This window comes from Mus musculus, chromosome 12 (assembly GCF_000001635.26).
Source record: "Mus musculus strain C57BL/6J chromosome 12, GRCm38.p6 C57BL/6J".
Classification (NCBI taxonomy): domain Eukaryota; kingdom Metazoa; phylum Chordata; class Mammalia; order Rodentia; family Muridae; genus Mus; species Mus musculus.
In genome coordinates, this window is record NC_000078.6 from 38,414,711 (window position 1) to 38,430,179 (window position 15,469).

General features: G+C 34.7%; 1 protein-coding gene across 8 annotated transcripts in view; it reads left to right on the forward strand.

The window, feature by feature from the left end:
* Positions 1–15,469, forward strand: part of Dgkb (diacylglycerol kinase, beta) — a 754,071-nt gene that overhangs the window by 534,542 nt on the left and 204,060 nt on the right. For all 8 annotated transcript variants that reach the window (XM_006515068.3, XM_017315019.2, NM_001361688.1 and 5 more), the window contains one exon: positions 12,694–12,784. In XM_006515068.3, coding sequence (XP_006515131.1) covers positions 12,694–12,784 — 91 coding nt within the window. The remainder of the gene's footprint in view (positions 1–12,693; positions 12,785–15,469) is intronic.

Genomic DNA, 15,469 nt, shown 5'->3' on the forward strand with positions numbered 1-15,469 from the left:
TCATCAACCCAAGATTTTTTTTGCTATGTTGACTTGGTGGAGTTGATGACCACACAGAATAGCAGCTATCAAGATTGTACAGCCTTATTTGTTGCCTGGGTTCATTACTATTTTTAACTACAGAATCATAGCTCATGTGATGGTCTAATTGTTCCTCTGAGAGACAAATGTACCCAAAGCTCACCTCTCTAACTAATGTTCATTGTCAGGTTTGTTTTAGAGACTTCGTATAACTGAAAGTTTCTCTGTGAAAGTCTAGTAATGACTTTAAGCAGCACTGTGACTGCTAGCTTAGGAGGCACCTTTGCTGCTTCTGCAGAAAGCTTATGCAGCAGTAATACAAATCAAATGCAAAGTTTGACTTCAGAAAAAGAAAGACACCATTATAAAGAAGCAAACCTGCTCAGTGTGGTACCCTGCCCCCCCCCCCCAGGCACTGCTACTAACCATGTCCTCCACAAGAAACTGTGATATAGCTCTCATATCTGTCCCTGGCCTGCCAATATGCCCTTATCTCTCATTGCAATATCACTATATTCCAACCATGCAAGGCTTCCTCTACTTGGCTTTAGAAGTTTGTTCCTTTCTGCCACATGGCCTTTGTGCTTATAGTTATTATTAGTGGGACAATATATTTCCTTCTCCAGAACTATAGCATCTTGCATACTATGTTTATATTTTTTCTACCTCTACATCCTGTCATAATAATTTTGCAATACTCTATACTCTAGGACAGATAGAGGTGGATCTTACAGAAGCTTTTCTGATGTTAATACAGGCTGTCCTCACAGTATCTGCCATCTATTTCATTTACACTTCTTTTATTTGTATTTACACACTATACCACCCACAGCAAACAGTTGCTTGAAGCAAGAATATGTTGGTGCCTATGTCGAGGTTAGCTGAGAGTAAACTGGTAGATGAACTAAAGTCGGGAGTCTGGAATTCATCACCAAATTGGTTTCTGTTGTGAGTTTTTACTACATTAGTACCAACAGTGCTCCAAGAGGAAGAACTTGACATAAACAAGTTTTTGACTCCTAAAATTCGGAGCTCATCAAACATCATTTCAGCATCATTGCCCTGGTCCTAGTCAAACTAAACCACAAGGCTAGATTTCAAGTGACAGAGAGAAATGTTCCCCTGGAAGGGAGAAGGAGGACAGTCCCAAGCATCCAGAATCAAGCATCCAGGTAAAAGATGAATCTGAATTATTGAAAACTTCTTTTGATATATTCAGTGACAGTAAAGTAATTATAAATATGCTTGGCACTTATTATAAGCATTTTAGTAATTATCTGTATTGCCTGTTATGTTACATGACCTTTGAGAAGGTAGTCTATTAAAAAGCTATAAACTCAAGAAGTAGTTCATTCTTTCTGAGTGTTAATAGGGAATCTATAATTGTGTTTGAATGAGTAATGGCTAAAAGCAATATAAAGGCAAACCTTGTTTATTTTGATCATTCATAAATTTCCAGCACTGTACCAAGGGCTGAAACATAAAGAGACACCATCCAACACATAATGAATGAATGAGTGAATGAACACCTAGTGAAATGGCTACACAGAAATGAAGGCCTTGCTCATATACATAGACCTGTGAATTTTCTAATAGGAACTTTCACAACATTTACAGACATTAAAATATTATATAAATAAGAATATTCTGAATGTTGTATTTGTAATTATAAATCATGGCTCACTCCAAAAGAGTCTCTGGGAATTTTATCTTCTTACTGATGGGCACAAAATGGCAGAAGATTACTATCACCAATCTATATAATCGGTTCAGTCAGGAAGCATCTTTCAATGAGTCACTAGTGAAAATGAGTAACTGTGAATAAATAGATAATAAAAATCAGAATATGATGACGTCAATCTGTATCTAGGTTGATATCTGTATCCTGTACTCAGAACTCAGGACTACTTTTGTGAATAAGGTTCTTACTTTGTTCTGACTGTTTAGAAAAACCAGACGACATTTTACTTTTGGTAATCCATCAATTATGGCGCTATGTTTTAACATGGGAAAAGCACTTGTGTTCTGGTGATTTGCTGAAATGATTATTGAAGACAGTTTTATCTTTAAATAAATGTTTTCCATCAGAATTGTTCTTCATTTGCTATCTGCTTAAGGGCACAATTTTAAGCAGTAGCAAATAGTATATTGGCTAGGAAAGCTTCTAAAATAAAACAATAGAAAACATGGAAGGGAAAATAATGAGGAAAGAGTCTCTTCATGCCTATCTTCGATTCCTATCACATGTACCTGCTTGTGTTGACACATGATTTATCCCAAGAAGTGGGTGAGTACATCTGTCAATTAGTCTATGTACAAGTCACCCTGAATATTTTATATAAAATATAGCCTCATGATGTGAACCAAAAAAACAGAACATGATATTCAGGGAGTTATCTGGGTCCCTCTTGAAGTACATCAGTGACAACAAATGGAATCTAAGTAATCATGGCTGTACTGATTCATGTGTGATGCTACGTAATTCTTCAATTTGATTTAAAATATCAATGTTTTCAACATAACTCAAGTAGTCTAATTCCTATACCTTATCATTTTGTGAGATAATTAATGTTTATATAACAGCTCTTCATAGCATCATAGAAAGGAAAACAGTTCCTTTTTTTAGTTCTAGTGTCAGAGAATTTTTATAAACCACAGCATTTTCAAAATGCAAACCCGTGCTTCTTGTCAGGTAACCTGAAATGGACGGCTGATGTGTGAAGGGAAACAAAAGGTAAAATACTTAACTAATTGTCAGATTATAGAAACAAGCTTTATTAGAAGTATTATTTTTTAAGTTGTGAAACCACAGCAGTCCTCACAGAATAGAAGGGAAATAATGTGTGAAGGAGGCAGAGAGGTGTAATTTTACTTCTTGATTCAGCAGGTTTTACAAAATATACTAAAAATTGGTTAGAAGAGACATGAAAATACAGCAGGATACAGTAAAATAAAATTGATTCTAAAGACATAGATTAGAGAATTAAAATGATTCAGAGTAATAGAAAAGTGTTAGCATTTCAGTGAAGAAAGTGTATGTGTGTAAGTTTATAATGTGTGGACATGTATGTGCATGCATGTGTATGTTTATAAATGTGTATAATTGTGTGTGAATGTATTCTTGTATATATACCACTATGCCAACTTGTTTCAAATGAGTTCCCTTTTGAACAGGCTAAGCATTTGCTATTAAGCAAATGTGTTTTGTTTTATAGTAGAGGACATCTTCAAATATTTTTAATATAAAGTCACAAGTCAATTCATACTCTAGTTATGGAATTGTTTATGGCTTAGAAAAATTTAATTTATATTTAACTAGCTTCTCTGAAGCTCAGCAAGTGCCTAGTGAATATCTGTTGAACTGTATTATCATAAATCTAAACAAGTTTTATACCTTCAAACTTACCATGAATTAAATTAAGATCAATGTATGGAGCAGGAAGAAAGAGCCAAGAAAACTCATGAAAGTCAGTCGCTGAATGATAGAGCAGAGAAAGTGAAGGAAAATGTCATTCTCTCCCAAGCTCAGCATACTCCGTTGTGATTATCCATCTAGGGCCTGCTGCTGAGGAAAGCTCTAGGAGCCCTGACTGTTCTGAGGAGGCCATGTCTCAGTGATGTGATCATGTATCCTCAGCCTAGTAATGCACAAAGGTTACTGAGTCCTGGAGCCTCAAAGTGATCAGAGTCTCTCACATTCATTTGCTCAGTTTCCCTGAGCAATTTTATGTGGTTTGTATACCACTTAAAATAGAGAGAAAGTTGTGATAACTCAAACATAATTCCATAATTCATGATGTCACCATCAAAATCCACAGAAAACCCAGTTACATTCAGATTGCTCCATGAGTATACAATCAGAGCAAAGAGAGACATTCTGAGTTCTGTTACGCAGTGCCTTTGGAAAGCCTATTCAATTTTTTGTCCATAAGGAAGTCTTTCTTTTTAACATGTATAAACTTATAGCTTCTTTTTAGTATTTATCACAATTCACTTAAAATAAGTTGATATACATGTTCTCATACAATGTGTGTGCTGCTTCAAATAAAGACATATTCTACTGTGCATACAAGTACAATTTTAATGTCTTAACATTTGAGGTAGGAAACCCACATATTGAATAAATGAATTCTCATCTCATCTGAAAAGGAGCACAAGCATGTCTCTTGATGTCCAGAATAAATCCAGGTATGCTAATTGCTGCATTTGTAGTGCCTTCGTGCCTTCTTCTTTGTCTTTACATATAGTATGGAAAATGTTTATGATAGGCATTTTCTATTTATGAACATAGTTATTCTTTCAATATTCTACCCATGTTTTCAATTTGAGTGACACAAATCATTTCTTACATTTAGTTATCAATTTTGGCTAGACTCTATAGGTTCCTATTTTTATTTCTGACAGATAACTTAAATACTTTTATAGAAAATTTCAGACTTCAGAGAATATTTTGTTGGTGAAAATATTACAACATACCTCTTTAAATTGATAGAAGGCACGTGAGTAGGTATATCATAGGAGGCATCCCTTACTGTACTATGACAGTCTCACTGACTGCTTTCTACTCTATACTGAACTCTCTGACTATAAAAAGCATTATAGGCAAATCGGGGATACATCAAACAGGAATGTTTTATGATGGGGTTTGACGATTACTTCAAATGTTTACATGTGGAAATAATGCTAAGGACAGTTAATAATACAGAAAATTAGGGAAGGAAAGTAGATTCGAGGGCCTTTGTACATCTACTCATGAGCTAGAAATGTCATGAACACAAATTCTTCAGCTTTGTTCTTTCACTGTTTTCCAAATGTCTCATTAATGACAACACACATATGTACCACCTCTCAAATTGTGGTCTACCATATGCAAGTCTGCTTTTGCACCAAGAAAGAATCCTCAAAAAAGTAAACAGTTTGCCTGTCTCTGAATCTCACAAACACGAACATGCAGAAACATGGCTTCAGAATCTAAGTGAATCTACTCTGCAGGAAGCCTAAGTCAGTCCATCTGAGTTTTCTTGCCTTCCTCCTTGTAGGGACACAAATTGCAGCCTTTCCATATTAAAATCACATCCTTCCCTAAAAACACACTGGAACAAGAAGGGAGGGGCAGAACCTTTACTCTGCATGTGACCTTTACCAGGGAGACCCACAGTATATGTGTTTGAGGTTCTGTCATCCACTCTAGATCACTCAGCCCCATTTCCTTACTTTGCTTCAGGAGACAGAAAAGCATTTGAAAAGGAACATGAACTTAACTATCATCCAGTATTGACCTGTCTGACTTTTGACCTATCTCACCTACATTCTTTATAGCTCAGGAAAAGAATACAGGTGATGCTACATTCGCTATTGTATTCAATGAGAGATACTTTTAGAAGAAAAAAACGAGACCTCTAGAATTTCTTAAGATTTCTCAACTTTCCATGAAATGTCAAAGGTCACTTCTGCACCTCTTGGGCTCTGTGAAATAGTGTCATGCTCAGTAAGAAAGACAATAATTCCTATTCTAAAATTAAGTTTACTCTTCCTCATTGGTTTCATAAAGAAATACTTATGATAAGGGGCTGGAGAAATAGCTCAGTGGTTAAGAACACTGACTGCTCTTCTAGAGGTACTGAGTTCAATTCTCAGCAACCACATGGTGGTTCACAACCATATGTGATGGGATTTGATGCCCTCTTCTGGTATGTCTGAAGACAGATATAGTGTAGCCAAATAAATAAAAATAAATACATTAAAGAAGAAATACTGATGAGAAATCACTGATTAAAATGTGAAAGTTCTAAACATGTCAGTTTCAGTTAAGCACAAAATTATCAGCTCTCAGAGGAATATACTGTGTGTATGCAATTCTCTGATGATTTGGTAACATTGCTACTTTAATTGTTTTGAATTTCACCTTATTAATTATATATAATGTGTGTCAAAAAGCTAAGAAAATGAATATTTATAGGAGCATTATTTTTTTATTATCCATTAATGGAAAACTTTTATACATACAATACTAGTTCATAGGCTTTAGTTTTTAAAGAAAAAAAATAAAAACACTAACAATACTAAAATACCTTATTTCTAAGAGTATATTTTTCATACACTCACATGAGAAACTTTGTTTAGTCTTGTAAATGTAATTCAAGTTAAAAATTATACATTTATAACATCCATCTTTTGTTACAAACCAGGATGGAATATTATGAGTTTGTCTGACGTTTCTATGGCTTGTTTCAGTGTCTCCCTGGGTATTCACAAGCACATCTTATAAATGAGATAGAGATATTTTTATACATCATTTTTTAAGTCCATATCTCGACCTATAGTCTGGAAGTGTAAGACTTGTTTGCTGTCTTTGATGTAACTGTAAAATGCAGCAGCTAAAGTCAGAGCACTGTTTCTTCCTGATGAACTACTATCAACATTATTCTCTTTGGTGAAAGACACAAAGAGCTGTAAGCAAAGAAAAATGGATTTGAGAATCTAAATGAAATGGAATTTGTTACACAATTTAAAATGACATAGAGCAGGTCACTTGCATCACTGCTATGTTCATATAGATAGCAATTGCATTTGTCTATTTCCTTCAAATACTTAATTATCAATACTATAGCTTTTATAACATGGAATAAAGTTCCCCATGAACTTTTCATAAATGGAATCATTTTTTTCTTAATTATTATTGGTATATTTATTTTTTCCAATTAAAAACTTCACTTGAGTTGGATCAAGACTTAGTTGGTAACATAAAGATATTCTGGAGTTCTTCATGCAACATAGGGTTTCCTGGGAGACTTCAAGATGTGAGAAAACCTATGTTCTAATTGATGGTGCTACACTCATGTCCATAGGCAGAACTAGATGGACTCAGTGGTCCCAGAAGAGAGAATTTAAGAAGGAAAAGTGGTGGAGACCATGACCATTATCTAAGGTAGCAGACAGACAACCGTGGTGCTGGAGTAGTAGCTAAGGTCTTCCATCTTGGGATGCAACAAGGATGAGTGAGGTAACTGAGTAAAGGATGGGTTGACACCTCAGAGTCCATCCCCAGTGAAATACTCCCTTCCAACAAGGTCTTACCCCTAATCCTTCCAAGCACTTCCAACAACTAGGAATGAGATATTCAACTATATGAACTGATTGCGGCTATTCGTCTTCAAACCACCACAAATCCCTCTTTCTCCCTTTTTGCTCCTTGCAGTAACAAGGTCTGGAGCACTGCTGACACACAGCTTCACACAGCTGCTCTGAACTGCACTCACTTCTCTAAGCTGACCTTTCTAGACCCTGTCCATTCCCTACTTAAATAATGGGTCTATCTAATGTCTATCCATCTGACTCCTGCCATACATTTATGGTAATTTTTTATTATGTTTGGGAATATATTCAAAATTCTGTGACCCATGTTTAATGTAATGTTTTGCTTTGGGCAGTGAAAACAAATTAAAGTGACTTGATTTCTTATTTTAACTCTGCAATTTACCATATTACTGTAAATTAACCAGGTTGTGTGTCTCTTCACCTACATTGTTGGTCAAATCCAGTTCATACTATACTTTACAGTATCATATGGCTTTGGAAGATTAAAATGGAGAACTCCAGTAAAGTTATTGCTAAAATTTTTGCACTTCATGAAAGTGCCCTTTTCATGTTGAGATGACTGTTGGAATTTTGGAACACCTTTTGTAAAAATGTAAAACATACTTGAGGTAATTCTGTATTAAAAGTACATTATGTTTTAAGAAGCCTACAGGAAGACATTTAGGTCATCAGCCGGTGCTTATCAAGAGGGTCTGGGCAACCAGACTCCCCTCCTCATTCCCATTTGTTCCTTGGCTTGTGATCTAAGCAGCCTTGCTCACATGCATGTTACATTGTGTTGCCTTGCTACAGGCTCAAAGCAACTGGGTTACTTGTTCATGAACTGCACTTCCAACAATATGAGCTAAAATAATCCTTTCCTCTTTAACAGTTAATTTTATGAGGTGTTGTTGTTGTTGTGGCAATGAAAAACTAATGTAGTGGTCAGAGGTAGTTTTTAGAGTGATCTGAGCAAGACTGGCAACTAGCTGTGGATCAGTTTGTGTCTGTCAAAATATTCTATGGAATCCTAAATCTCTGTTGCCATAGTGATAGTAAAGCAGGTCTTTGGAAGGTAATTAAGTAATGAGGAGGAGATCTGTCACTGTAGGTTAAGTGATGGCGACAAAAAGAACTGTCTACTAGAACCCAAACATGCTGGCACTCTGGTCCATCCTGACTGTGGGCTTCAGCTTCGAAAGCTATAAGAAACAATATACAGTTTGAACAGTGTACTGATTAGTCTTGATACTGTAGTAGCAGCCAAGGTGATTAAGAAGCGCTCGGTGTGTGCCTGCAAAGCATGAATATACATCTGCCTGTGAAGTCATAGGCAGATTGTAAACATGAAGATAGCATTTTGCATCTTTAAGTCTTAGACTATCTGGTACATCATATACATCAAAAGCTTAATAAAAATCTGTTGACTGGGAAAAAATGTACATTAGGTAGAACAGTATGTTTCTGGGTGCTTTCAAATGTCCAAGATCAAGAGAAATTTTGATTATCATCTGCTGAATCTACACATGAAAACTGTACAAGGACCTCCTGAAAGACTGGTACCTTCATATTTAGTAAGAAATCTCTTTGTGCTTTCTGCTTTCCCACTGAATACATAGCAATTGCAACTGTAAGATCCAAATGACCTTTAGAGATGATATCACTGAATTAAGCTTTATGTGCATTTATGGAAGATTTCTACATAGGATGAATTCAGTGTTTGCATCTCCTTTAATATGCAGCCTTGTCAGAAGCAACCTGCATGCCTGGTTAGGCACATCTCTACTTTTTTGTAGAAGTGCATTGGCAGTTTATATTTTATTTGATTTTGTATATTTGAAGTGCTCATGTTATTTAAAAAAAGAAGAAAGAAAGAATGGAAGGAAAGGAAACTAGAAATATCCCAACAAAAAATATTGTTGAAACTTAAATTGCCTAGTTCAAAGTTAAATATTCATGGAACTAAACAGTGCCTACATTTCATAATGACAAAAACAATTTGTTTCAACAAAATATTGCACAACTTACATTTCTCTGATGATATGTAAACCACAAAATTACTCTTAGTGAGAAAATACCAGGTAAATGGGAGTTTGTTTTTCTTCATTTTTTACCTGAACATCTGGTAACTGAACATTTCAAATATTAATTGCAGATTTACAATTAAATTCATTGGAAAAAGACTTCACACATTAATTAAAATTATAATTACATGCATAAGTTTTGCATATGGACTTTGTAGGACATTTCTCATCTTACTTGGAGTTATAAATCCTGTCTAAATGTGCAATAAATTTGATTCTATGTGACTATTTCACAACGAGTGAATGTCCAGGTCCCATATTCTCAAGTCCAATGAGATGTGATTTCTCTCACAAATCTGAGTCGGAATTATTTGAATCATTTTCTATTGTGAACCGTAAAAATAAAAGGCGTACATGCCCAAATGTGCTTCTTCTGCATTTCTACAACCTGAGGACCAGTTTGCTTTAAAAAAATAAAATTTAACAGCCTTTAATTTGTCATGTGGATCTGATTCTATGTGTTCTTTATTGCCTCCATATATTTATCGAAGTGAAGCATAAAATGGTTGTAATAATGGAGAATTTAAAGTAGCTTTTGCACATGAGCAGTAATGCTAACTAATATGGTGAATAAAGACTGAATGTAAATTCTCAAGATTTCTGTTTCTTACGAAGTTTTTTTGAAATAAGTGTTTCTCTGTTGCTTGAAACAATCTTCTTATGAAAGCATGATAAACTTTAATAGGCAGAATGGAAGCTAAAGGGAATTATCAGTTGCATGGAACCCTAATCCTTGTATATTTATCTCATTTTTCATCTGCAATATAATATTATTTAGAACACAAAACCTGCAAAATATGAACCGGGTCTTTCATGCTTCTCCATCCCACCCAAAGGTAACCTAGATACAATGCACACCAGTAAAACAGAATCATGTCGGTTGTCTCTTCTATGTCTCTTGAATTGTGCCTCTTGTCCATTCTCATTGACTCTTGGCTTAGGCTTTCATTTGCACTGTTCTACCATGTTCCTTCCGAGTTACCAGCATGTTAGTCATCCAGCCCATGTCTTCATTCCTAGATTTACCTGTCCATAAAATAAAGCTTGCCATGCCACTGCCCTGATCATGAACTTCTTTCTGTGTTGTGTTATACTTAACCTTTAACTTAGGCATTCATGTTGTGAAGTAGACGTAATTATACTTGCTAGTTCATGTTCACCATGATGCTATGTCAGATTGCACTGCAAAGGACAGAAGCCAACTCTTTCTTTTCATTGCTTCCTATAAATAGTCCATTAAATGCTATCTCGTTTCAAGCCTTTTGGGTTCATTGAAGCCAAAGTACTTGAGACATTTAAGAATGCTCACACAATACTCATATTTTTAGGTAACATTTTAATTGCAGTTTACATGCCTGCAATTCTGCAACATTCTTCCTAGTTTGGTCATAGTGTAACATTAACAATTGCACTTGTATCTTTAGAACTTAACACAGTAGCATGTGGAAGTAAATGGTCCAACTGAATGCTTGTTAAGTGATTGAACAAACTAATGACTGAATGCGTACATACATGTAGAAACTGCTGGCACCAACATGTTATACCTGCTCATTATAGAAAACTGATTCCAAAAAAAAGCAATGACATAGAACTCATAATCAAAATACATTGTATGGATGTGTGGACTTCTCAATGAGTTAACACAAAAACTATGTTCTTAAAATGATGTCTTTAGGGAATCTTACATAAACCAATATTATCTTCTCCTTATATAGAAGGATGTAATTTTATTAGAATGAGTCAATTAAAAAATTTCAAATTTTAAATAACTTCAGCCTTTGTTAGTGTGAAAGGGTACACAGGCACAGGTCCACAGATTGCAATACATTACTCATTCTTATTTACATTTTTGACCTATGTGTTCTCAGGCCTTAAATTCATAAAACTATTCCGTGGGGGAAGTAAGCGTTTATGATATCAAGATCCTATGAAATTTGACACTAATTTTGTTCTTCAGGTTGCAAGTGATTGAAAGAAGGGCATATGGAATTTTTTAAGCAAATAAAACCTGTGTGAGCCTAAATGATAATGAGTGGGTCTAGGTAATATAAGATCATTTGCATATTCTGTAACTTTGTATCAGAAATTTTATAATAAATCATAAAAGTAAACTCAACAGTAAGTTCCATGTCATATTTCAAAACAATTCCATTTCAATTAGTTAGTAATAGCTTTGTAGAATATCTGCATGACAAAATGTTCCACAATGTAATAAAATGGCAACATATCAATATCTATAAGAAAAACAGACAAAAACTCATGTGATTGTTATACTCACATAAAAAATTTCAGCATAATTTTGTTGTATGAAAATATAAGTCACATTACTGATATTTTACTCCATTTGAAGGCATATTCATTATCAGAGATGTGAATAATTTAAATTTGTATTTATTCATAAGAAATAATTTTAATGTATTTTAGATAATATAAAAGTTTAGTCAAACTCTGTGAAGTTACAGTAAGTGATCATGAATTTAATTATCTGATACAAAGAGGCAAGTATGTCATCATAGAGTGACAGAAGAAAAATACAATAGTACTTAAGATTTGGTACTGAAGTTTGTTTTTTTAATATATTCAGCTTCTCGGCATTATTCTTTCTTGCCTGGTGCTTTCAGACTATATCATCACTTTCTACTGTTATTCAAATAAGAAATTATATTCTGTTAAAACAAGTAATCTTTCATTCCTTTCGATTAGTAATGAACACATAGCTAGCTATTTAAAAGTTGTAGCATATCATATATCTGCTATCTTCTCCCAGATAAACATATTATGGTTACATAATTGGTAGTTCAAAATGAAGTTATTTCAGACACAAGAATTATAAATTCTAAGACCATTTTTTTTTTAAAGTCTGCTACCAACAGATAGAAAAGTCAAAGACATACATGACTCTATAAGATCAGTGTATGCCTATAATGCTTTCAGGGACAGTCGTTCAACTTGACACTAACATACAGGGTTTGAAATTATGTGATTATACACTGCATATCCTCAAACATTTCCTGTTTTTCATAAGAATCAAATGTTTATTAGTTTTGTGTCAGCTTGATACAAGCTACAGTTATTTGAGAGGAGGAAATCTCAATTGAGATTCTGCATAAGATAGACCTATAGGCAACCCTGTAGCAAATATTCTTAAATGGTGTAGAAGAGCATACCTCACTGTGGGTGATCCTACCCCAGATAGGTGGACCTGGGGAAGAAAAGAAAGCAGGTTGAGTAAGGCATAGAGATAAAGCCAATAAGCCAGACTCCTCTATAGCTTTTTCTTCACTGCCTGATTCCAGGTACCAACAGTGAGTTCCTGTCATGACTTCCTTCAGTGATGGACTTTGGTGTGGAAGTGAAATAAACCCTTTCTTCCTCAAGTTGCTTATAGTCCTGGTGTTTCATAACAACAACAGAAACACTGGTGTAGATATAAGGCAGGGTGGAGTTAGAGAATGTTTTCAATCGCTTTGCATATGGTTATAGTCTAAGCTGCTTCTCTTCCTTTTTTCAGAATGAAGAACAAATTTTGGTACTTTGAGTTTGGCACATCTGAAACCTTCTCAGCGACCTGCAAGAAGCTGCATGAATCTGTAGAAATAGAAGTAAGAAAAATGGGCTCACTTTTTTAATAGTTTGAAGTAGCTTGTGTTTGCTTATTTGGTGTTGCAGTATGGACCTTATTAAGAAATATAATTTAGCAATAAATATAGGTTTACCCTTGATTCTAAGATACAGTTTTTGTCACTCATAATGAATGTAATGCTATCTGAAATTAAACTTAAGACTTGATTATGAGTTGTTTTAATATCATAAAAAGAAGAGATGTGAAATTACAGTTTGGAAAACATTGAAGAGTTTGCTGGGTTTACCTGAAGAAAACAGTATCAGATTTAAAAATTTGTTGAAGAAAATCAAAATTGATAAAAGAAAGAAAAAAAAAAAACCAACCAAACAGACAAAAACTAACATTTTCAGGTTTCAGTATCTCATAACTTTAAAATATACTGCACTAAAAGTCTGCTAACTTTCACAGATAAATGTTAAAATATATCCACTCTCTCTTTCAATTGTTAGCTAGGTTTCTCAGTTCACAAGATGATCATTCTCCATTATAGATATAGGATAGGAAAAAGTAAGAAAGAGACCAATGATTATAATAAAAGACACACTTCAGAAAGATTTGTAGATCTACCAAAAATATCTAGACCTTGTAGTATTCAAATATTTGAAGACAGTCTTTAAACATGGAAGGATTTTAAAGATTAAACAAAAGGTTTTGTTTTGTATGACTAACAAAGTCAAAACAGAGTTGTGAAGCAAATGATGATAGCTGATGTGAATACAACAATATTGCATTTGACATTTTAAAAACAAATATATAAATTATATCCTAGTACCTAAGGTATTCACAATACATTTGCAGGTAATAATAATGAACAGAAGTGAAAGTAGTCCTAAGACAAGACTCATACCTTTGCTTAGATTTTTATTCCTCATTTGTTTGTTTGTTTATTTGTTTGTTTGTTTTGTGTTTTTAAGACAAGTATTCTCTGTGTAACCCTGGTTGTCCTGGAACTTAGAATATAAATTAGGCTGGCTGTAAACTCTGAAATCACCTTATTCCTTCCTTCCAAGTGCTGAAATTAAGGGATGTACCACCATGCTTGTCTTTTTCTTTTCTTTTCTTTTCTTTTCTTTTCTTTTCTTTTCTTTTCTTTTCTCTTCTCTTCTCTTCTCTTCTCTTCTCTTCTCTTCTCTTCTCTTCTCTTCTCTTCTCTTCTCTTCTCTTCTCTTCTCTTCTCTTCTCTTCTCTCCTCTCCTCTCCTCTCCTCTCCTCTCCTCTCCTCTCCTCTCCTCTTCTTTTCTTTTCTTTCTTTTCTTTTATCTTTCTTTTTTTGAGAAAGAGTCAGACAAATTTATTTGTGAAAAAATAAATCAAACATGATACTCCTACTACTGTTGTTGGAAAGGTTTTGGGTTTGATATATACTCTCCACATTTAAAGTGTAGTATCTGATCGAATTGTCTAATATTTCAGGACTTGTATTTCCAACTTGGCAAAATGGGAGAAATAACACGTAAACACAGAGCCACTGTAGAAATTATACAGACTAAATAACTGGAAAATAGGATGGACGGTGGCCTTTTTCCTGTGGAGTGCCACATGGGGCTTAGACTCTTAAGTATACTATGGGGCTGACCTCTCTCTCTTTTTTTTTTTAGATATTTTCTTTATTTACATTTCAAATGCTATCCCGAAGTTCTCTATACCCTCCCCCCACCCTGCTCCTCTACCCACCCACTCCCACTTGTTGGCCCTGGCATTCCCCTGTACTGGGACATATAAAGTTTGCAAGACCAAGGGGCCTCTCTTCCCACTGATGGCCGAGTAGGCCATCTTCTGTTACATATGCAGCTAGAGACACGAGCTCTGGGGGTACTGGTTAGTTCATATTGTTGTTCCACCTATAGGGTTGCAGACTCCTTCAGCTCCTTGGGTGCTTTCTCTAGCTTCTCCATTGGGGGCCCTGTGTTCCATCTTATAGATGACTGTGAGCATCCACTTTTGTATTTGCCAGGCACTGGCATAGCCTCATACAAGACAGCTATACCAGGGTCCCTTCCGCAAAATCTTGCTGGCATATGCAATAGTGTCTGGGTTTGGTGGCTGATTATGGGATGGATCCCCGGGTGGGGTAGTCTCTGGGTAGTCTCTCCTTTCATCATAGCTCCAAACTTTCTCTCTGTAACTCCTTTCTTGAGTATTTTGTTCTCTATTCTAAGGAGGAATGAAGTATCCATCCATTGGTCTTTCCTCTTCTTGATTTTCTTGTGATTTGCTAATTGTATCTTGAGTATTCTGTTTCTGGGCTAATATCCACGTAGCAGTGAGTGCATATCTAATGACTTCTTTTGTGATTGGGTTGCCTGTCTTTTTCTATACTTAATTTCAAATAGTGCTAATTTCTTTATGAGTGTCAAAGATTAATTTTTAGAATCTTGCACAAATCCATGTGTTTACAAGTTTATAATATCCTTGGTAAGCTCTACAATATCATAATTTTCTAATTTAATGTTGGTGATAGTAAAAAACAGTAATATCCTCAATGTAACATTTTTGCGTTATTTTACATTATAATTTGAGAATAAGACTAAATATTAGAAATAGACTGGATAGTTAAGGAAATGAAACCAGATTAAGTCATAATTATTTTAGAAAGTTTAAATTAATGTCGATCCTTTACATTTATGCTTTTGTACATGTAGAAATACATATGTGTATTTTA